At 37.6% G+C, this 25,184-nt stretch overlaps 1 protein-coding gene across 1 annotated transcript; it reads left to right on the top strand.

Annotated features, from left to right (window-relative positions):
- Positions 1–292: 292 nt before the first annotated feature.
- LOC103027071 (inositol-3-phosphate synthase 1-A) lies at positions 293–25,184 on the top strand. The gene is made up of 11 exons (XM_022678872.2): positions 293–563; positions 1,882–2,006; positions 3,883–4,044; positions 4,271–4,400; positions 5,196–5,389; positions 5,475–5,624; positions 9,628–9,843; positions 12,163–12,327; positions 12,632–12,745; positions 23,162–23,379; positions 24,192–25,184. The coding sequence occupies exons 2-11, from the start codon at positions 1,893–1,895 to the stop codon at positions 24,391–24,393; spliced, it is 1,665 nt and encodes a 554-aa protein (XP_022534593.2). The 5' UTR covers positions 293–563; positions 1,882–1,892; the 3' UTR covers positions 24,394–25,184.

Genomic DNA, 25,184 nt, shown 5'->3' with positions numbered 1-25,184 from the left:
GATTGTTCCCCACACATTTCCCAACATGAGTTCAGTGTGGGGGCGATTGTTTTAATGTGTTGACTGAACTTCTTATCCCATCAACCTACTTAATGAGTACTGTGGCATCTTGCTGGCATTGTCTTTCTGCCACTCAAACACATACAAACCGAAACTTAAATATCTTTAATATATGTAGATAGATAGATAGATAGATAGATAGATAGATAGATAGATAGATAGATAGATAGATAGATAGTACTGTTGGTGAAGTTTAGATCAGAAGCTTCTGTACATTTCCTTTATCTGGTCAAGTCTTTTTCATTTTTTTCTTGAAGACTCTAGAATTCTGAACAGCTCGTTTCTCATTGGCTGGTGGGCGGGGCTTTGAGACTGGTGGAAACTTCCATTAACCGGCGGCTTAAAAGAGGAGCATCTGAGAGGCACTGCGGCGCTGCATCCAGAGATCAGACCGACTTTCAGCTCCAGGAAAATACTTTTCTCCTCTTCTTTTACTGCAGAAACAGCTAAAACTGCTGTTTAATCCTCTGTAAAGAGAACCAGACTCTACATCAGCGGAAAGGGTGGGTTATCTTTTATATTCACGCCGCTTTTCAGTCTTTGGCGCTTTTAAAGCTTCATAATGACAGTGGGAATGAATGATATTGGGCTGATATATATATGAATTTTTGCACCAGGAGTGGCACGAAGTTATCCAAAAAACAGTGTGTAAGACTGGTGGAGGAGAACATGCCAAGATGCATGAAACCAGGGTTACTCCACCAAGTATTGATTTCTGGACTCTTAATGAATATGAACTTGTTTTCTTTGCATTATTTGAGGTCTGAAAGATCTACATCTTTTTTTATTTCAGACATTTTATATTTTCTCTAAATAAATAATAAATAAATGCTCTAAATGACAATATTTTTATTTAGAATTTGGGAGAATTGTTGTCTGTAGTTTATATATAGTTTATATAATAAAACAACACTGTAAGACGTGGTCTTTGTATTATATCACTTGTATTATATCTGCTGCTAATGTAATCAGTATATATATTTTATATTGTTTAAAAGTGTTCAGCTGCTTTAACAGAATGGTATAACCTACTGTACCAGTCAAAAGTTTGGACACACCTTAAATTAAGTATTTTTCTTATTATTTAAAAAATGTTCTGCATATGTATGTATGCAAATGTTCAGAATATGTTTTATATTTTAGATTCTTAATTACACAGCTTTGCATATCTTGGCTGTATTTTCTGTCAGCATTATGAGGTAGAGTCACCTGGAATTTCAGGCTTTTAGTTAACAGCTGTGCTGAACTCGTCAAGAGTTATTTAGCTGAATTTCTTGTCTCTTAATGTGTTTGAGAGCATCATCAGTTGTAAAGTTGTGAAAAGGTAGAGTTACAGGTATACAGTGAAAAGCTCTATTTAAACAATGTTCTGATAATTAAGTAAAGAAAAAATACTTTAAGAAATAAAGAGAATTTTAAGAAGAATTTTAAGTATCCTCAAGTGCAGAAACTGGCACTCATCAGGACTGCCCCAGGAAAGGAAGACCAAGAGTTACCTCTGTTGTACAGGATAAATTAATCAGAGTTACCAGCCTCAGAAACCACAAGTTAGTCTCCCCAGATAAGAGCAGCTAAATGCTTCACAGATTATTTTGGTTTGTTTAACACTTTTTTAAGTTACTATATGAATCCTTATGTGTTCGTTCATAGTCTGGATGACTTCATTATTAATTTACAAGGTAGGTAAAACATTAAGAAACATTAAATGGAGTTTGTTTAGACTTTTGACTGGTAGTATATTTGCAATGAAGCATCTGTCCAATACTTATTAATAAGGTGATCCAGTTTATTATTATTATTATTATTTTTTTTTTTTTACAGTTTTTTTAATCATGCCTGAGAAGATTCGCATCAACAGCCCAAATGTGCGGTACACTGAGCAGTACATCGAGTCTCAGTACTCTTATCAAACCACATCAGTGTGCAGAGATGGAGACTCTTACACGGTAAGTTTAAGTCACGTCATGTTCTTTTGAATAAACACTCAAAGCAGCGTTGTACCACAGTTAGTTCCGATCCTGCAATGTGATTGGCTGAGAAGTGCCGTTATCAGCCAGTAATGTACTGTAACCGAAGCTCTCTATGTATTACTCCGTCACATACAGGTAACCTAGCAACGATGCAGCGCTTACAAGCCAAACAGTGCAGCTACAAACAGAGCAGCAATGGAACTATAGTATGTTAACACTTAGAGTGTTTATAACTAGACAGATCACATTTTCTCATCCATTTTATCTCAAAATCTTTTAATAAACAGCGATATTGGAGCTGTGGTATAATTGCAATGTAATACTGGCACGTTATACCACTAACCTCGAGTGTATTATTGCTTAATTATACCATTTATTTCCTTGTTTTTGCATTTTTTTTTGTTCTGGGGCTCCCCCTACAGTTAAATAGTATAATTCACTTTCACACCACTGCAGTAGCAGTGACTGCTCCTTTATGCAGTCACACACATGCATTTGTAGACAAGCTGAGAGATACTACATTCAACTATATCACAGAGTTTAACACACATAAAACTTGAGTTAGATGCTATTCTCCTACTTTAAAGTTAATGAGCCATCAACATGATTCTAAAGCTGCTATTTGAAGACTTAATATTGCTTTAATGTTCATAGATTGAATTCTGATGACAATCTAGTAACATTCTGTTAAATCTTTAGAGTAAATATTGACATATAATGTAGTTTACCACCACTGTAATCTAATTTGTAATCCAATTTTCTTCAGAAATGTAAAAAGAAATCTAAAACTCCTGTTTAATATTATAATGACATTAAATCCCTCCTACCAGCACTCGCTTCTAAAAGCTCCCTTCCAGCTGTACTCCTCCAGTAAACGTAGCCTAGTTTTGTCTTGCACTTCTATGTCCTTTATTGCTAATATACATAATAATTCACGTTTACGGATTTTTGCTTCTTACAGCTAAATGCTGAAAAGACAGAGGTTCTGATTGTTGCTCCTGATAGAGTGAGTCTGTTAATAACACAAACTATCCGGCTTTTTTCTTCGGCATCCCATGCAAATATGCGTAACTTAGGTGTTATTTTTGACCAGACCTTGTTGTTAGACACACATGTAAAACAGCTGACAAGATCTCGTTTCTTTCATTTTAGAAACATTAGCAAATTGTTCTCTATAGTTTTAAACACAGAGCTAGAGATGCTTATTCATTCTTTTATTTCACCTCGCATTAATTATGTTAAAGTTGTGAAGAGGTAGAGTTGGTATACAGTGAATAACTATATTCAAATAATGTTCTAATAATTAAGTAAAAAACAAATACTTTAAGAACTTTACAAGTTTCCTCAAGTGCAGTCACCACAAAGACAATCAGAAATGTTATAATGATGAAACTGGCCCTCATCAGGACCACCCCAGGAAAGGAAGCGCAAGAGTTATCTCTGTTGCACAGGATAAGTTTTACCAGCTTTTTTTTTTTTTTTTTTAAATCTGCTGTCTGTTCCTCGTTCCCGATTAAAAAATCGTGGGGATCGAGCATTTAAGTTTGTTGCTCCTAAATTATGGAATACACTACCAAACTCTTTAAGAGCTGCTGATTTATTGGAGTCTTTTAAAAATCGACTTATCTTAAAAAAATAAAGACTTATCTTTTTAAGCAGGCTTTCAGATAATGTATCAGGTTCACCGTCTTTTATTTTATAGTCTTTTATATTTTATGTTTTGTTATGTTTGTCTATTTTAGATTGTGTAGTATTAATTATTTTGTAAAGCACTTTCTGACTTTTGTCTATGAAATGTAATGAAATGTAATGTAATGTAATGTAATGTAATATTGTATATTCATGTTAATAGGTGACTCCCCACACCACCGAGTTCATGTTCCGGACGGAGAGGGCCGTGCCCAAGCTGGGGGTGATGCTGGTGGGTTGGGGTGGCAACAATGGCAGCACCGTCACAGCCGCTGTTCTGGCTAATAAGCTCGGCCTCACCTGGAGAACCAAGACTGGTGTGAAGGTAAAGGGCGTTAGTTATTTTTGTGTATGAAGTAATTATGACTGTATGAATGTTTCCTATAGCACCACACCACAATACATTACATTTCTTCAGTACTTATTTCAGTACTTATGTCCCTTTATAATATTTTCATAATATTTTCACACTTTAATTGTGACATCTTTTCAGAATTAGAATATTGACTTGTCTGACCCGTTTTTCTTTCTTCTTCTTTATTTTCTATCAGACTGCAAATTATTATGGCTCATTACTGGAGGCTTCAACAGTATCTTTGGGCTCTGGACCAGAGGGAGAGGTCTTCGTGCCGTTCAGAGATCTGCTGCCGATGGTCCATCCTAATGACATTGTATTTGATGGTAAATAAAAAGTTCAAATCTTTAGAATCATTTGTTTTCTAAAAGATTAAACACATTTGACACACAATAACCAATGTTTACAAGGTTGTTTCTGCTACTACTACTAACAATAGAATAGGATCTAAAGCTAATTTTAAGGTGGCGCAATTGAGCATTTCTCACTAAACTGTTCTGAATTTTTATTTTAGAGTTTTAGAGTCTTATTTCCCTCACTGTGCTCTCTTATTGTACTACACTTATTGTTTGTTTGTTTCTACTGTGTTGTGCAACTGCTACTGGCTGCTAAATTTCCTTTGGGATCAATAAAGTATCTATCTATCTATCTATCCATCTATCCATCTATCCATCTATCCATCTATCTATCTATCTATCTATCTATCTATGGGTAGAAGGCGCTTTTTCCCCCTTATTACTCCTAGGATGATGTCGGTCAGCACAAGGCATCTGTGAGCTGATGTATCAGAACCGAGTCACTGCGCTTTCCTCCAAGCGTGCAGTGATGCTACTCAGCAATGCTGCATCAGCAGCAGTTCAAAAAGAGGCGGAGTCTGACTTCACATGTATCAGAGGAGGCATGTGCTAGTCTTCACCGCCCGTGTGTTGTGGCATTACCAGTGATGGGGGATATACAGCTGAGTAGCAGCTCTGAATGGTTGGAAAAATGGCCTGGCTAAAATTATAAAAAAAAAAAAAAAAAAAAATATATATATATATATATATATATATATATATATATATATATATATATATATATATATATATATATATATATATATATATTTGCTTGTATTTCAGGTTGGGACATCTCCTCCATGGATCTTGGCCGTGCTATGGAGCGAGCCCAGGTTCTGGACTGGAGTCTCCAGGAGATGCTTCGTCCGCACATGAGCAAGCTCAAACCAAGACCCTCCATTTATATCCCAGAGTTCATTGCTGCAAATCAGGAGTATAGGGCTGATAATGTGCTCACAGGCAGCAAAGCAGAGCAGGTTGGTTCTGAAAGAGGAGAAGATTAAACAGTCTAAAAGCTGTACAGTAGGTTGTTTGATCGTATAAATGACTGTGTCTGTGCAGGTGGAACAGATCCGCAGGGATATACGAGACTTTAAGCAGAAGAGCGGAGTGGAGAAGGTGATAGTGCTGTGGACTGCGAACACTGAGAGGTTCTGTGACGTCGTGCCTGGAGTCAATGACACTGCTGAGAACCTTCTCAACACTATTCAGGTAAGGGATCAAAGGCTTACCTAGAACTTGGGTTTTGCGTGATCAGGAAGATATTATGGGATTCCTAATAAATAGATTTTCATTGAAAAGTTACTTTATTTCAGTAATTCAGTTAAAAATTAACTTATATATATATATTATGTAGAATATTACACTCAAAATTATAAATTTAAAGTATTTATGTCTCTTTTTTTTGTTAATGATTATGGCTTACAGCCAATGAAAACCCCCAAAAAATCAGTGTTTCTGAAAATTAGAGTATTATATAAGACCAATTGGTACTTTTAGCAGTGTGGGCAGTGTGCCAAATCCTGCTGGAAAATGAAATCCTCATCTCCATAAAAGTTGTCAGCAGAGGAAAGCATTAAGGACTGTAAGATTTTGTGGGAAAACAAAACTGCACCGATTTTAGACTTGATAAAAAAAACACAGTGGATCAACACCAGCAGAGAACATGGTTCTCCAAACCAGATGGAACATCCATCAGTGCAGTGAATACAAACACACACCAACACACACACACACACACAAAGTGAGCCATCAACTGTGCACCATGCACAGTGCAGCTTGATTTAGGGCGTGTCAGTGTGTCTTTGCTATTGTAACGACAGGAAAAGTATGTCTTGTGCGGCTCGAAATGCGCAAAAGGTTAATTATGGGTGTGTTTTGGGCGTAACGTGAAATAAACCAACCAGTGTGTCACTTGCCATTTCCTTTCAGAGCCAGGTGCTGCTCATTCACACTGTGAAGATGCATGAGCAGGTCATTTACAGAACAGCAATGATATTTTATTGTGTGTTCTGTTTATTGGAGATGTAAAAGTTGGGTTTGTGCACTGCTGTACGTTGTAAGATTATTGATCTGAGTATCAGGTGTGATACGTCATAAAGAAGAAAAGAGATCCAGTCCAAAAAAAATGTAGTTTCGTCAGATTTATTCAAAGAATCTTCTGAGCAAAACAGTTTTGGGTACATTAAAATTGAATAAAAAGTATTAAAAAGGTGAAAATAAGAGGAAAACCCCAAAGGTGTAAAAGTTGGGTCTTCCAGAGTCCTCGTATCTTGATCTCTGAGTAGGCACTTCTTAACCATTTGCGTCAGCCGAGAAGTCTGTCAGCCCAACCTTATCTGATGTAGTTAACCATTCTATAGATTACATGTGCAGAAAACGTCATGATTTTGCAGAAGAACACAGTATCGCCTATGTCACACCTTTGGAAAAGCACTCTATCTTGCAGGAGAACCGGCTTTGTGCTTTAAGCCCAAGGGCATGATTTACGTACATCTCCAAGTGGATCATAGGTCACAAAATGAATCATCATGAATCATGCTAAATGCTTTAATGACACACTGATTATGCTAAATGCTGATTTAATAACACACAGATTAACCCTTTAATCAATGGAACATAATAAGGCAAGACTGTGTAATGAGCAGGGATGTACTTATGTTGAGCACATGAGGTGCACCTGCATCCCAAGATACGAATGAACGTCTGACTGTTGACTATTGTCGGGGTTCTAATCAGTCAGTGTTGCACTTGGGTTTTTCATACGCCAGAAATTGATCTGAACACACCTCATTTCCAGACCACCTCACCCATCATTGTAGATATATTCACAAATTCTTACTACCGTATTTTTCACGCTATAAAACGCATTGGATTATAAGGCACACTATCAATAAACTCCTATTTTCTGGTCTAGTTCATACATAAAACATACTGAATTGTAAGGCGCATTTTAAGAGAGCCTATATATAACTTCTAATTCAGCAGATCTTGCCAAGGGTAGCTAACTGAGTTAAGTAAGAAAAGCTAAGCTAAGTAAAAAAAAAAAACTGTAGTAAAAAATACTTTCTTTAAAAGTCAAACGAGCGCTGGATGTTAATCTATGCAGACTTTTCTCCTGAAAACTGTTTAATTGGGTGAGTAAAGTGCTTTAGTTTATTTACAGTAAGCTTAGATTACCAAGTTTCACCAGCACTAAGGCTAGAGCATTAGCATTAGCGGCTAACCACTCAAGCAGTGCTAGCCGGGGTTAGGAGCAGGCTACTGGCCAATAATACTCCTCTTTGAACGGGGAAAAATGGAGTGTGGTAAGCGGATAATGCTAATGCTACTCCAGCAGTGCTAGCCGCTGTTGGGAGCAGGCTACAGGCCGATAATACTTCCCTCTAAATGAGAAAAAATGGAGTGTGGTTAGCGGATAATGCTAATGCTACTCCAGCAGTGCTAGCCAGGGTTGGGAGCAGGCTACAGGCCAATAATACTCCCCTCTGAACGGGGAAAAAAGGAGTGTGGTTAGCGGATATTGCTAATGCTACTCCAGCAGTTCTAGCCGCTGTTCTGAGCAGGCTACAGGCCGATAATACTTCCCTCTAAACAGTGACATAGCGAGCACGGTTAGTGGGTAATGCTAATGCTACTCCAGCAGTTCGAGCCAGGGTTGGGAGCAGGCTACAGGCCGATAACACCCCCTCTGAACAACGGGGAAACAACGATTAGCGACTAATGCTTATGCTATTCCAGCCCCAGTGCTGGAGAACTAAACTGAAACTCCTGATAACACCGTATTTCAGCAGAGTGGCTTTACTGCTCCTTAAAACCTGACTGGTAAAATTCATACATAAGGAGCAGTGGACGAGTTTTAGGAAAATGATAGGATTTTAAGTGCGTCTTATAGTGCAAAAAATTAAACAACACAGGGGGATGGCATGAAAATAGAGTGTCGGCAAGGTGTAAAATAGCAATTAGCCTCAATCATGCCTTGAGCACACGTGCCCAGAGCAGCACACAGATAGTAGTGAGGGTTCAGGGCCTTGCTCAAAGGCCCGAGACCCTGTCCAACCTGGGTATCAAACCCACAACCCTGTCATCAATAACCTGCTGTTCAGCCTCTTTAATCTAGCTGAGGGCTTGCAGTGCTCACTCAGCGCTTAACACAGATAAAACTGGTGTCCTACTTCTTTTGTCCTCAATAAATCTAGAGCACAAATCTATTTTGATAATTACATAACAGATGCCGCTGGGTATAGACGCTGCTGCTATGCAAGTGAGTTCCTCAAAGGTCTCCTCTTCTGGGAGCAGAAACTGGCCAAAAACATGCACTGCTGAACTAACTGACACTTACAGAAATAGGAGTGCCCCAGTTATTTATAGCATCATGATGCCAGATGACAAAGACATTTTTACACACTGCTGGAGTTTCTATTTTAAACCGGTTCCTTCTGATCTGGTCATATTCTGTACAACACACAGCTAACAATTTTTGACTAGTAGAACGTTTTCTGAACATTACAGTTATTGTTTTAGAATTTTCAATCTGTCACGTTTTCTAGTTCATGATAAATTTGTTGTGTCGATGTTTAATTTTTAGCTTTGGGAACGTTATGTGAGAAACGTTCTAATAACATTGTGATGCTAACCATTATGTCACGTTCCTTGATTTCCTCAAAAATTACAAGCTAACATTCTTGGAACCTTTTAAAATGTTGCTAAACGTTCTTAGAACATTCTCTGTTAGCTGGGCAGGTTCACTCCTAATCAATCCTGAAGTCACAGCAAATTGTTTTACGTTATTTGAGAAAGCAAGCTTACATTTAATGACTACTTTTTGATATTTCCTTTTTCAGGACTGAATTTCTGGTAAATTACAGCTCTAACAAAAAAATTAAAAGATCACTTAAAAATAATGAGTTTCTTTGATTTTACCTAATTGAAAACCTCTGGAATATAATCAACAGGAAGATGGATGATCACAAGCCATCAAACCAAACTGAACTGCTTGAATTTTTGCACCAGGAGTAAAGCAGCATAAAGTTATCCAAAAGCAGTGTGTAAAACTGGCGGAGGAGGACTTTTGGGAGAAATGTTGTCTGTAGTTTATAGAATAAAACAACAATGTTCATTTCACTCAAACATAAACCTATAAATAGCAAAATCAGAGAAATAATGGAAAACTAATGTATCCCAAATATTTTTTCTTCTTTTTTTTTCTCTGTAGACTGGAGGAGAGGTATCTCCATCCACACTCTTTGCAGTGGCCAGTATCCAGGAAGGCTGTGCTTACATCAACGGCTCTCCTCAGAACACCTTTGTGCCCGGGGCTCTGGAACTGGCTGTTCAGAGAGGGGTCTTCATCGGCGGAGATGACTTCAAATCAGGCCAGACCAAGCTGAAGTCTGTTCTGGTGGATTTCCTCATCAGCGCTGGCATCAAGGTACGGGTGGTCTATAGCTGGCTTTCTAAAAATGTGCCTAGAACCATCATTTAGAAATGATGTATGAACAAAACATGTAGTTTTAAGGCAGAAAATGTTTTTTAATTTAATGTTTTTCGGTCATATTTATAGCACCATATTTTTTGGCACTGTTAGGAGCACTTAAAATTTCTTCTTTGGTCGATGTTTTTCCTTATTTTAAAATGTTCTGCGTTGTAAATGAATACAATTAATAAAACACAAAAAATTGTTAAACAAAGCACAATATGCTTTATATTTTAGATTCTTTAAAGTAGCACCTCTTGCTTAGATAGAGACAGCTTTGCACATCTTGGCTGGATTTTCTATGTCAGTTTTATGAGGAGTCACCTGGAATTCAGGCTTTCAGTTAACAGCTGTGCTGAACTTGTGGGAAAAAAACTGATACTAATTTGTCCTTAATTAAATGTTTGTAATTAAAATGATCTAAATGTGCACTACATTTATACTAAGTATACTAGCTTGTTATTTTTGCCACTATTTAATACAGTTTAAGTGTATTTGTGTGAGCTGTCCAAATGAACATTAAAAACATATATAAGGTGTGATTAAAATATAGAGTTAACATCACATTAATTTTACCTAATTTTAAACTAACTGAAGTAAACTTTTTAAGTTTAATTTTAACACATAACAGTTAATTTTTCAATGACAGTTTTAATTTGTCAACACAGAAGTAATATTTTGGAAGCAAATTACACTGAAGTACAGTTTTATTGCAGAAATATCGTCTCCTAGGACACATTTAGCAAAAGTATAGTTTTTTTCATAAAAGCTTCATAAAAAGTTTCATAAAATAATACTGAGTATATTATTTTCACCTGTTAAAAAATAGCACAGCCAAATAAGTCATACATTTTTAAAAGTACACTGAAATACAGATTAGACAGGTAAAAATGTAACCTGTATACAAGTAGAAAAGTATATTTTATTTACTATGCATATAGTTCAAGGACACTATTATTATTATATTTAAATATACAACTTTTTCATAAGGGCTGAACTTGTCAAAAGTTAATCATTTAAATCTCTTGCCTCCTAATTAGTTGGAGAGCATCAGTTGTAGTTTAATATTAATTCATCTCTTTTAGTGATGGGACGATACGCTTTTTTCAGCTCCGATCCGATACCGATACAAAACTGATAAAATTGCCGATACCGATACAAATACCGATACTTTTAGTTTATTAATAGTACTATGATTAAGGTTTCATAATGAGGCTGAAACAGACCACACAGCCCTTTGAAGAGTATACACAAGTGCATTTAATGTAAATGCATTCAAAAGTCATTTATTTGACATACTTTATATGCAAATACACAGTAGTTTCCTTTCAAGTTAAATGATTTAATTTTTATTAAATATTAAAAAAAGGTAAATATTAATTATGCTAAATATTAAATTCAGGGCATTGTTTTGCTACGGTTGCGCAGGAGACTTTTATTTTGGCAAGTAGCATAGAGGATTAGCTGCAATAGCTAATGGCTAACCGGTGGTGCTAACTGTATTTCCGAGCTGAATTAATCACTGTTTTTTAATAACTGATTGATTTCTTAGTGCTGGTTAGGGTTGGTAGGATCTGTGGTTTGATGTTAGATGTGGATTATGGCTGTAGTTCACTTAATATAGTTATTTATTACATTCACAATGCCGGAATGCATTTGCTAACGGCTAACTGGTGTGTTTGTGCTGGTTAGTGTTTGTAGATCCTGTGTTTTTATAGGATATGTGAATTATAAATAATTTGCTGTCAGTTCAGTGCTAGCTAGGCTAACAGACTGCTGGTGTTAATCTGTTTATTTGGACGCTGACTTTACGTGTACCGTTCTGCTGTACAGCGTTTTCAAAGTTAAAACTCTCCAGATAATTGAATTGTTATTGTAGACAAATAGCTAATGTTTACTCAGTCAGCTGCCGACTGAAGCTGCTGGATGTTCAGGGTAAACTGTGGAACTGGAATCCGGATCAGTGATGTGTTTCGTGTTAACGTTACGGCGGGTTTACTGTCCAGCTCAAGCTGTGGACTGGAATATGGATCGGTAAGTGGATCGGCCGCGCTCTCCCGATATCCGATATGTCGAAATACGTCAATATCGGCCCCGATACCGATATTGTATCGGATCGGTCCCATCTCTAATCTCTTTCACAATATCTCTGGAAATATGTTTCCACACATTTAAAAGCTTTACTATTTCAAATAGGCAGCACATAAGGTTTTGTTCTGTTGATACAGATCACTTGTGTGATTATTTTCTGTGTGTATATTACTGTCATTACAGCCCACCTCTATTGTGAGCTACAATCACCTTGGCAACAACGATGGCATGAACCTGTCTGCCCCGCAGCAGTTCCGCTCTAAGGAGATTTCCAAGAGTAACGTGGTGGACGATATGGTGCAGTCCAACCCAGTGCTCTACAAGCCTGGAGAGAAGCCTGACCACTGTGTAAGTGTGTGAGACCTAAAACTGTGTCCTGTGTCTTTTTTTGTGTATGGTTTTATGTAGTAAAAATAATTTGGGAGTAGGAACATGCACAGAAACCCTTCTCACTAATCTCATATCTTATAAATATGATCTTTACCTTGCCTATGTGATTTTGTCAAGTCTTTTTAACCCTCTACCACCCATTTTCCCTCCTCTTATAAATGTCTTCTCAAATAATCACAAGCTGATAGCATGTTCCAAACAAACAAAAATAGAATTTAAATTAATTGGAACTAAAAGTGCTGTGTAATCTTTATTAATCCAGGTGGTGATTAAATACGTTCCCTATGTGGGAGACAGCAAAAGAGCGATGGATGAGTACACCTCAGAGATCATGATGGGAGGAACCAACACCATTGCCCTGCACAACACCTGTGAAGTAAGCTAAATTTCTAACTGACTGAACCACTGAAACATTTTTAAACACTTTATCAGTGTAGTGTTAAGCTTTAGGCCTTTTGAATGTATCATAAAGCTTAAATCCCAGAATTTCGGTCGGGCTCTGTTTTTTACTGCTATATTTATTATATATAAAGCTAGGGTGTGATAATCACAATACAAAAAAGTAACAAATCAAACTCTTTTTTTCAAAAAAAGTTTCACAAATTACAATGTTATAATCACCCCATTTGAATTGCAGCGCTGTGTGTAGTTGTTCTTAATAACAAAAAGACATTTTTCTTTAATAATAGGTCTATGTTTCTTCAGTGTTGTAATGTTAATTAACATCATTCTGAACAGATTTCACTCATTTAAACAGCCCAAAAATATTTTTAAGAAGCTCAGTTTTAACGCTCTACTTAGTAAAAAATGTTGGGTTTAAATCGGGCTCAGGCTCATAATGACTGTTTATTGGGCGGGTCAGGTCAGGCTTGGGCAGAATGTACGCAGACTCGAGCCGGGCAAGGTCGGATTTCTTGGGCCCGATCTAAGCTCTAATGCATCAGAACACAAACTATAAAACAAGAGAAATGGCATTAGATTATGAATGGAATTAATGGGATACAGAAGCCTGAGAATTTCTTCAGGCCTTTTCTGCCACCTAGTGTTTATTTAACATTATTAAACATTGAGGTCTTAATTTATTCAATTTTGCTGTGCTCTTAAAAAATAGCTAATTATATAAATACTTAATTAGTAGTTAAACAGTGTGCATTTATTACAGTTCACAATGCAATCTTTAGAAATACTGAATGTTAAAAAATTGTTTTAAAGGGTCCAAAATATGGGAAACTTCATTTGCTTCACCAATTAATAGTATATTAATGTTGTCATATATTAAATTATGTTGTATGGAAAGTAAGCCATGGAAAACACCACCCTTTTTGCATATATACACATATTCTGCCTAGATGAGTGTAGCTCCACCCCTTTCATAAAGCATAATACAAATCCTGTGAACGTCCATTTTCTGGTCTAATTTAATACATAAGGTTCACCGGACTATGAGGCACATTATGCAACACTAGTAAGGAACATGGGTATCACCATGTTTTCCTTGTAATTCAGTTGGTCTCATCGCTGGGTGGTGAGAAAAAGCTTAAAGTTTAGCTAAGTAAAAAAAACTGTAATTCTTAAAAAAAAACCTGTTTCTTTTAAAGTCAAACAAGTGTAACCCCCTCGTCTTGGTCCCTCAATAAAGAAACTGCACAGCAGAGTTGGTTCTGAGCATTTACTGGTTGTCTGGTTGTATAAAATTGGACAGAAAACAGCAGCTTATCAGTAGACTTCTCCACACTCAACAGCATTCTCTTTCAGAGTCAAAACCAGACTGACATATTACAGTATAAGCACAATATAATTCATTATATCATAGACTCAATATTTTCAGTATTAAACAGCTCAGATTATTGGATTTTTTTTAGAGAAAGAGTTACACAAAAAACTTTAACAAATAAAATTAAATAAAAAAGAATTTGCAACCATTTGAATATTAAACTAGGACAAGGAAATACAATATGCATACCTGGTTGTATAAAATTGGACAGAAAACAGCAGCTTATCAGTAGACTTCTCCACACTCAACAGCTATAAAACGCAAATAAATAAAATAAGCTTCTTATTAAAATTAGCTTCAACATTAAGACCACAAGAAAAGCAGTGATAGCTTAGTTTACTGTAGCTAGAAATTAATGTATTAAACCGACATGGTAAACAATGCTAAGTTAACTAGCTGTAGCTAGAAGGCAAATACATCACAACCACATGGTCGACATTGCTAAATTAATTAGTTGAAGCTGGGAGCCAAATAGCTCAAAATAGATAACATTTTGGGAAAAAAACAATCCAGTACTTATTTTTCAAGTAAAAGTACATACTATGTAATATTAGTACAAAATTAGACTTAGAAGTACCCCAACACACTTAAGCAAAATGGAGAGTAGAACTGAACCTACCATTCTCTTTCAGAGTCAAAACCAGACTGAACTAGAAAATGGAGGGTAGCTGTTTTCATAAGAAAGCTATACTCTATCTGACCAGTAGATGGAGTTGTATGCTTACAGAAACAAGTGTTTATATGTATTTCCTTTTAGAACGTATTTTGGCGAATTCAAATAAAATAATAGTACTTTATAAACAGTTCTTTTTTTCTCTGCTACATTCTCCCCCACTTAAATTCGCCAAAATTATGTACAATAAATGAGATAATTATGAACACTGTATAAACACTGAACCATTGAAAAACATGAAAAAAATAAAACAATTAGAATACCACAATGAGACAATTGCTCCGGGACTGCAATAAAACCATTCTCACACTAAAATGGGTAGTCAGCTCAGAAGCTGTTTTAGCAAAAAAAACTGAAAGAGGAGGTGAACTGCGCGTATTTCTCCACCTACAATCATGACTAAAATGAGGTGCGTTTTACACCTCATGTCTGCAATACCCTTAAGGCTCACTGGGATTTAATCAATAGTATAAAAGAAAGAAAACCTAAGTCGAAATTATGACCTCTTATTACTAGTGTGCCTAACTGCTGTGTTCAAACTAAATGTCGAATTTGCCCATTTTTTTAAATTGTCACTCTGATTTCGAAACAGAGTTTGACTGCTCATTGTGTATATTAGGCGATTCACAGGTTTCAGTACACGGCCAATCCTGGATCTAGCAGCATGCGTGTTGTCTTGCTCATTAGGAACCGCCTCTTCAATGCATGGCTCTGGCCCCTCAACATCACAAAGGGTCACATTGTTAGATCTTTCACTAGTGATGCTAGTGTCCTCAGCAGACATTTCATCAGCAACCACGCTACTGCTGTCAGATTGTTCTACATGTTCAGAAATGGAAGCACCCTCATCATGCAGTTGGGCGACAACATCCTGAGTACATGTCTCCTCATCCTCATCAGACAAGACATCCAACAAATCTTCAGTTTCATCTCTCTCACAGGAAAATGGCAGAAAGTTCACACCGAGCAGAAGATTGCGATGCACCACTCTTATTTTGCTAGTGTTGGGATTCTTGATTTTGTAGATATGAGTCTGTGGGTTATGATCAACAACGGAGTATACAGTACTCTCCCACCTGTCAGCCAACTTGCGACGGGCACGCTCACCCTTATTTGCCACTAGAACGCGATCTCCAACTCCAATTTCAGATCCCTTTGCCCTTCTGTTATAGACATCAGCTTGATGTTTTTGTTCTTTTGAAGTGTGTGTTGTGGCTAGGGAAATAGCTGTACGCAAGTCATCTTTTAGAGACTCTATGTATTTCGAGTAGGTGACATCATCACGATCCCTCAGAACACTCTTAAAGACAACATCAATTGGTATGCGCGGGACTCGGCCAAACATGAGGTAGAATGGTGGGAAACCAGTTGTTTCATGTGCTGTACAATTGTACATAAATGTCAATGTATGAAGCATCTGGGGCCACTGGTGTTTGGGTCGTGCTGGAAGGGCTCTAATCATATCACCCAGGGTACGGTTGAAACGTTCGGTAGTTCCGTTACCCATGGGGTGGTACGCTGTAGTGTGGGATTTTCTCACCCCTGAGAGCTGCAAAAGGTGACTGATCAGTTCGCTCTCAAAATTAGCACCCTGATCAGAATGTACACGTTCAGGAAAGCCATAGAAACAAAAGTAATGGTCCCATAGCTTCTTAGCAACAGACTTGGCAGTCTGATCTGGGCATTGAAAGGCATGTGCCATTTTCGTAAAGTGGTCTGTAACCACTAAAACATCAACTGACTTGCCAGCTCCATCTTCAGCAGACCAAAAATCCAAACAGACAAGCTCAAGAGGTGCAGTTGTCTTGATGCTTTCGAGCTGTGCACGTCCCTCTGGTTCAGGCGTTTTACCAACAACACAACGGGTGCATGACTTCACGTAGCTTCTCACATCACGGTCAAGATCAATCCAATAGAACCTCTGTCGTGTAAGATACAACGTTCTGCATTGACCTTGATGACCGGCCTCATCATGACATCCTTTAAGTACTTCATTCCTTAAGGACACTGGAACAACAAACTGGAATCTTTTACGCTTGGTCAATGGGTCCCTTGATACTCGATACAATATTCCATTATCCAATGCTAGCTTCTCCCATTGCTTAAGGAGCTTTAGAGCTGTTTGTGATATTCTGGCCTTTTCTCTCCTCGATGGTCTGCGTTTTCGTTCTATGAATGACATTACACTGCTCAGGTCAACATCCTCTAGCTGCTTTGCCCTAAGGTCTTCAAATGAGTATGAAGGCAGTGCGTTCTGACCAATGTCAGTCAATTGCTGTACATGATTAGCCAAATGAGCTGCACGGGTACGAGGTCCAACAAGCCAGTCAATGTGATTATCAAAAACAGCAGAAATTTCAGCATTTGAAAGACACGCAGCCTCTTGCTCACCCACAACACCCTGCTGCGGTGATATCGGTTTCTTTGCAAAAGATTGCACATTTTGGCTTGTGGCAGATGACCTGAAGAAGTCTTGAACAGAACCGTTTGACAGTTTCTCTGACTCATTTAATAGGTCTTTGTAAGGCTCACGAATGAGACGATGGCTGATTCTACCCTCTGTGAATGGTACTCGACTCAAAGCATCGGCCACTATGTTCTTAGGGCCTGGCACATACTTAATGTCAAATTCAAATGCAGCAAGCTTAGCAACCCATCTCTGTTCGCACGCGTCCAATTTTGGCTTGGTCAGGATGTGCGTCAGAGGGTTGTTGTCTGTCCAAACTGTAAAGGAATGTCCTTTAAGCCAGTGACTAAACTTATCGCAAATGGCCCACTTTAAAGCGAGGAATTCGAGGCGATGTGCAGGGTATCTGCTTTGAGCTCTATTGAGTGACTTACTGGCGAAAGCGATAGGGCGAGCCCTGTCCTCTCCAGGTAGGACCTGCGAAAGGACTGCACCAAGTCCATCAGCAGAAGCATCGGTTGACAAAACAAAGGGACGGCTGAAGTCTGGATGTGCCAGTAGAACGTGAGTGAGCAAGGCATCTTTGAGACCTTTCAGAGCTCTCTCACAAGCAGGAGTCCAATCTGCAGCAGTAAGTGTCCTTTGAGGAGTTCTGGTACTTAATTTGGTCTTCCTTCCTTTCTTCGCCCCCGAAATGAGCCCAAATAGCGGCTTTGCTATTACAGAGCAGTTCTCAATGAACCTCTGGTACCACATTATCAATCCCAAAAAGGACTGAATTTTCTTTGCAGAAGGTGTGACACCATCTGGACACATCAAATCATTAGAAGAAATGTCAACTATAGCACTGACTTTGGATGGATCTGTGGATATTCCTTTCTCATCAATGACATGTCCAAGGAATTGTACTGAACGTCGCAGAAAATGGCATTTCTTTTGCGAGAGCTTCAGGTTGTATTTCCTCAACCTCTGGAAGACAAGTTCAAGTCTCTCTAAGGCCAATTCTTCGGTTGGGGCATAAACCATGAGATCATCAAGGTAACAGAGCAGTGACAAAAAATTCTGATCCCCAAAAATGTTTGTCATCATCCTCATAAAGCTAGCAGGTGAGTTGCACAACCCTTGAGGAAGCCGATTGTACTCATATAAGCCAACTGGAGTGGTGAAGGCAGTGTACTTTTTATCTGCTTCGTGCAACGGGATGTTATAAAATCCTGAAGTCAGATCCATAGTACTAAAAAATGAATTTCCACCTAAAGCGGCAAGGCAGTCCTCCTGGTGTGGCAAAGGGTAGGCGTCTTTCACCGTTCTGGAATTTAGCCAGCGAAAGTCAGTGCAGATGCGAAGGTCACCATTCTTTTTCCAACAGAGGACAAGAGGAGAAGCAAACTCGCTAGTTGATTTACGGATGATTGATCTCTCCTCCATTTCGTTCAGTGCCACCCGCAATTTCTGATAGTGGCCTGGTGGGACACGTCTGTAAGGCAACCTGAAGGGTCTTTCATCCACTAGGTGTATTCTGTGGACAAAATCCTTCACCTCACCACAGTCAAGAGCTTGTCTGGAAAAGATGTCCTCGTAGCGAATCACAAGCTTGCAGATATCCAATTTGCACTGTTCTGAGACCTCGCATGAATCAAGGTCAATGTTTTCCAAGCCATGATTATTTAGTTTTTCGTGCAACAAACTGAGGTCGTTTTGTGGCTGGAAAATCCTTTGACTGCAAGAAGGAATCTCAGATAAATTTTTATCTGTTTGAAAGTCTTCGAGTGCCAAACATGGGTAGACATCTGCTACTTTAGCATTTCGTCTGAGTGTCACAGGCTTGTCAGTAGGATTGATAATTTTCATTGGCACCCAACCATCACCCCAAAGTGGAGTAACAACCCGACCAACTAGGATGTTTCGTGGGGCAGAACGAGCGCTCGTAGGTTCCACCATGACTGTACTGCCTGGAAGCCCACGATTTTTTTCAGGGAGCTTACCCCACACTACATGCTCATGGCCAGGGGACAAGGTAACTGCATGATGGAGCTTGACTGTTCCTACAACATCTGGAACGGCTTCTCCTCTCCAACGTTGCATTCCAGCTAGCATAGTCAAAAAGTCATCATCATCCGAATTCGTGTCACGTGTCCGTGAAATTATCTCCCAATATCTGTCAGTTTCTTTAAGTCTGTGAACAATGTATTTGATCACATTTGTCCCCAAGATTAAATCATCCACTTGGCCAGGGACAACTAAAGTGGGCACAATAACATCGCATCCATAGACAGTTAGTGTCAAATCACACACACTTTTGGGAAAAGCCCTTTGGCCTCCACAGCCAATGAGAACAATGTCAGGGTTATTATCCACGGTGCCATTCAAAGCACCAGCAGTAATGAGCATGTCCGCAACTGCATCACTCACAGTGCAGGCCATTGAGCCAGTATCAAGCATAGCACTTACTGTAAATTGTCCATTAATTACTACAGGAGTATAAAAAAGACTGTCTGAGTTGTTAACGTGTTGTGTGTTCTGTACCACTATCTTAGATGTTTCAAGAACATTTGCACCAAAAGCAGAATACACACACTCAATATCAGGAATTTCCATGAGGGTATTGTGATCAAAGCCTACACTTCCCCTCTCCGAATGCAGGCATTCTCGTTTCCCGAAGGAGAAGTAGACTGATTGCGCTCTGTGCTTATTGGGCAGTTCTGTTTGGTGTGACCTGGTGCATAACATCCGAAGCACAAACGTTCAGCTCTGCAGTGTGAAAATGTAGTATGCAACTTATCATGGCAGACACGGCAGCCTTGAATTTTGTTGGAAGCATTGTTGGGTGCATTATGGTACGTTTGGCGAGGACGCTGCTCCCTAGTGGTTAAAACATCCAAAACTTTAGACAGCATATCAGTCATGCGATCCAGACTTGGATGGCTAGCTGGATCCAGAGCTTGTGAGGGTTCCACTGAGTGCTGCTTGAGGTTTTTCAGTTCCTGAGTTGAACCATGTAAACACTCATTATGATCACAAACAGCAGCATTGTTTTGTCTCATGTTAGAAGGTGCCTTAGCAGGAGAAATTATCTGTGTTTTTTTCTCTCTCTGGAACTCATCAATCTGTTCCTGCACCTCCTTAGCAGTCCACTGTCGAATGGGTTTGGTCTTAAACACATAGACAAGGCCTGGGTCAGGGCAGTTGCGAATGAACATCATTGCTACCTCCTTACTAATGTCTTCCATGTGTTTGCCTTGTGTCTGCATTAAACATTCATCTGCAATGTCTGCAGCTTTGTTAACACGGACCCAATAATCGATGGGGCACTCATTTTGTTTTGGCAGCGTGCTGTAAAAATCCGCAAGTGGCATGCTCGAGTAAGACAGTGTGCTAAAGTTTTGTTTCAGAATGCCATAAATTATACCAGGGTGGCAAGTGACATCTAGAGTTGGGTCACTGCGTAGAGCAATCTTGACAACGTCTCTAGCTCTGCCCCTGAGTCTACTCATAATTTCCTCTGCGTGATCACTGCGTTGTACATTTCTCTTCCTTAAGTATACCTGTACTGTTTCCACCCACTCATTAATGTCGCATGCATCTGACCCATCCCCTCTAAACATTAGCGGATCCTTTATGTCAGTGTTCAAGATAACATTAACCCCTGAGAGGTTGAGAGATGTGTTGTCTACATTGGGAGCGCAGCACGAGGAGTGATCATTTACAGTGCGGGAACGATCATCAAACTTCCCCGAAGATAAGAGTCTGGCAGTGACAGTGTCACCAATGTGTTTTCCCAGCTCTTCAACCATTGTCCCTAATTCTCTAACTGCATTGTCAGAATCTCTATCATTGAAAGCGTGATTAGGTGTAGAGGAGCACTGGGGTTGCCTACCAGTATTATGTGTACTGGGCATATCTATAACAACTGAATCCTGTGCTGAGCAGCTACCTGTATCTGCAAAATGTACAGATCCCTTAGATTTTCCCCCAGCTAGAATAGGGCTACCTTGAAAATAAGCCATTACAATTTTCCCCAAATAACTAAATATTTAGAGTAAGCATTAAGAATAATTTCTTCCTCCAATAAAAAATGTGAAACAAAAATATATTCAGGAATTATTTAAAAGAGAAAAAAAACACAATCAACAAATGGTAAAGAAAGCAAAACTTGAAATTACAAATGTAAAGTCCCAAGTACAAAATAAAAGTAGCCTTTATAAATGTGATGAATCAGTCCAATATGTATGCCATATCAGCAAAAAATGGAAATGTATGTGCTGAGTCCTGGTTTTGAAAAACGTGAGTGGATTACTTGAAGTGCAGTCCTATTGTGCTGCAATGTCCTTGGTCCAGAAATAACTCACAGTAGAACACGCTGTTGTGGAATTGATGGAAGACGGAGTCACGGCACCATTGTAACCCCCTCGTCTTGGTCCCTCAATAAAGAAACTGCACAGCAGAGTTGGTTCTGAGCATTTACTGGTTGTCTGGTTGTATAAAATTGGACAGAAAACAGCAGCTTATCAGTAGACTTCTCCACACTCAACAGCATTCTCTTTCAGAGTCAAAACCAGACTGACATATTACAGTATAAGCACAATATAATTCATTATATCATAGACTCAATATTTTCAGTATTAAACAGCTCAGATTATTGGATTTTTTTTAGAGAAAGAGTTACACAAAAAACTTTAACAAATAAAATTAAATAAAAAAGAATTTGCAACCATTTGAATATTAAACTAGGACAAGGAAATACAATATGCATACCTGGTTGTATAAAATTGGACAGAAAACAGCAGCTTATCAGTAGACTTCTCCACACTCAACAGCTATAAAACGCAAATAAATAAAATAAGCTTCTTATTAAAATTAGCTTCAACATTAAGACCACAAGAAAAGCAGTGATAGCTTAGTTTACTGTAGCTAGAAATTAATGTATTAAACCGACATGGTAAACAATGCTAAGTTAACTAGCTGTAGCTAGAAGGCAAATACATCACAACCACATGGTCGACATTGCTAAATTAATTAGTTGAAGCTGGGAGCCAAATAGCTCAAAATAGATAACATTTTGGGAAAAAAACAATCCAGTACTTATTTTTCAAGTAAAAGTACATACTATGTAATATTAGTACAAAATTAGACTTAGAAGTACCCCAACACACTTAAGCAAAATGGAGAGTAGAACTGAACCTACCATTCTCTTTCAGAGTCAAAACCAGACTGAACTAGAAAATGGAGGGTAGCTGTTTTCATAAGAAAGCTATACTCTATCTGACCAGTAGATGGAGTTGTATGCTTACAGAAACAAGTGTTTATATGTATTTCCTTTTAGAACGTATTTTGGCGAATTCAAATAAAATAATAGTACTTTATAAACAGTTCTTTTTTTCTCTGCTACACAAGCACTGGATGTTAATCTACGATTTAAGATTTCTCTCATAAAAACTGTAAATTCGGTAAGCGTAAATTTCCACTAAGGCTGGGTGCAGCAGCATTAGCATTAGCAGCTAACTGCTAGTGCTTGCCACAGTTAAATGCGCCTTATAGTGCGAAAAATACGGTAGATATTTGACCATATTTTGAACCATAAGTTCTTAATATGTTTACTTAGTAAAGTCCAAATAAAATAAAAAGGATGATGCAAACTGTTTTCCAAGTTGAATTATTTGCATTTTTTTTATAAGTAAATTCTGTTGTTTAATATGATCTCTATGATGTCTGTACATTACTCTGGTCTTCAGTTATGAAGGTCAGATTTTCAGAACCAGGCTACACTGCAGGTCACTGCTTTTTTAGATTGTCTAATTCTGTGTTTATTAGCATTTATATATCTGAATTATCTTTTATCCATTCTCTGGACATGAACACACTTTTGGTTCTTTTATTTCATTGCTGATTTTACTGAATTTGTGTGGAATCTAAAAAACTTTCTGTTATCGTTCCTCAGGACTCTCTGCTGGCCAGCCCCATCATCCTGGACCTGGTGATCCTGACCGAGCTGTGTCAGAGAATCACGTTCTGCACTCAGGAGGACAGATCCTTCCAGAGCTTTCACAGCGTCCTCTCTCTGCTCAGCTTCCTCTGCAAGGCCCCGCTCGTACCACAGGGAGCACCAGTGGTCAACGCCTTCTTCCGCCAGAGAGCCTGCATCGAAAACGTCATGAGGTACAGAAAAGGGTTCATTTCTACAGTTTAAAGCTGTGTGATATAGAAAAAAAAAACACATAGCATTGATATGATCTGTGATAAGATTATTTAACTATTTAATTAGTTTAATTAACTAATTGTTTATTTAGGTTTGTCTTCTTCAAATTCACCTTATTCATCATAATAAATTTGGTTGTTTAAAATCAGTTAGGAATAAAAATAATAGAAAGCATGACTCATATTTAAGTAAGTATTCATAAGGGTTTTCACACATTTTTAAATAAGAAAAGTAAAGCAATGATTTTATATTTTGATTTTTAATCTCCCCCAAAAAACTCAGTATATCAAAAGATATACATCTTATGAATCTTGTTTATTTATTTAATATTTACAAAACTTTACATTTTATCTTATAATTTATTGTATGTAAAATAAGAATATGTCACTTATTGTGTTGTGTCTCTTATCAAACCTTTGTCCAACAGTTGTGCTTTTTATTTATTTACATTCGTAATATATGGTGTTGTCCATTTCTTTTCATTTTGACTTAATGTAAAACTGGTCGTTGTTCTTAACATTAAATCAATATTTCATGCTAAATTATAATGATAGATGATATGTGAAGAATGATATTAAATTATAAATGTATTATAAACCTAAACATTCATGTTAAGTTAAGAAGTATTTGAACTTTTATCCACTTTGGATGAGCAATTTAATAATATATTCTATAATATAACTATAATAATTGTAATATAGTAAGCAATTATTTACCATGCAGTGCAGTTAAAATTAAAGTTACCTTTTTTTATTTTTATTTTTTTACACAGAGCCTGCCTCGGTCTCCACCCTCAGAACCACATGCAGCTTGAGCACAAGATGAAGAGAAGCTTCCTTCAATGCCACAAAAATGAGGTCTACGACAAAACGTCACCCGCAAAGAACACCCAGCTAACTAACGGCTATCACTGTGTTCAGACCAAGGGGATCAGTGAGCAAGATGCTGTTCCAAGTATAAAATCTATTGCATGATTCCTGTGTTCATAAAAGGGATTTTCTTTTTTATCATTAGTTTTTGTGAATTTTAAGGGAGAATTATTTGTATTTTACAATATGGTATAATAAATTCATATGCACTAACGCTACTTGACCAATAAGCAATTTGTGTAAAAGGTGCTGATGCTCAGTTTAAGTCACTGTTTACTGGGATTCTATTGGATTTCAGGGCTATTTGAAAATGTGTAAAATGTGGGTAATTACCACTGTTATTGCTAAAAATATATTGAAGTTGTTGTAGAGAAGATTCAATGGCTATTGAATGCACATTGAGCTGTATTAATTATAATGAAGCTTATGAATATAATATATAATTTAATGTGAAAAGAGAACACATATATATATATATATATATATATATATATATATATATATATATATATATATATATATATATATATATATATATATAGGTTCCTATTGGACTTTGTCTGCTGAGAACCATTGCACTACAAATCAGGACACTTTAGAGCTATTTCTTTAATTATTAGCTAGATATTTTAATTTAGACCAGTAATAACGAGTCTAAATCTCTTTTTTTTACGTTTTTAATAAGGTTATTTTTTAGTTGTATATTATTGTGGTGGTATTGTTTGTCAAACGTGTCGTGTGGTGTCTTCATTTAATGAGTTTTATGAAACCTTGTGATATTTAGTTGTTATATGAATTATTTAGTTTGACATGACTGTGACAAAAGAAGCTGTATAACACTGGATTGGATAACATTGGATAAAGTCTAATAATAAAATGCAAAAGTACAAGGTGAA

This window comes from Astyanax mexicanus, chromosome 4 (genome assembly GCF_023375975.1).
Source record: "Astyanax mexicanus isolate ESR-SI-001 chromosome 4, AstMex3_surface, whole genome shotgun sequence".
NCBI lineage: Eukaryota > Metazoa > Chordata > Actinopteri > Characiformes > Acestrorhamphidae > Astyanax > Astyanax mexicanus.
The sequence above is the reverse complement of the archived record's forward strand: the minus strand, read 5'-3'. Positions and strand labels throughout refer to the sequence as shown.

Excerpts from the sequence above, each read along its gene's own strand:
- LOC103027071 (XM_022678872.2), top strand. The coding sequence starts at position 1,893 with ATGCCTGAGAAGATTCGCATCAACAGCCCAAATGTGCGGTACACTGAG. Across the intron at positions 12,746-23,161 it reads CCCTGCACAACACCTGTGAA|GACTCTCTGCTGGCCAGCCC; the intron begins GTAAGCTAAATT and ends ATCGTTCCTCAG. Across the intron at positions 23,380-24,191 it reads TGCATCGAAAACGTCATGAG|AGCCTGCCTCGGTCTCCACC; the intron begins GTACAGAAAAGG and ends TTTTTTACACAG.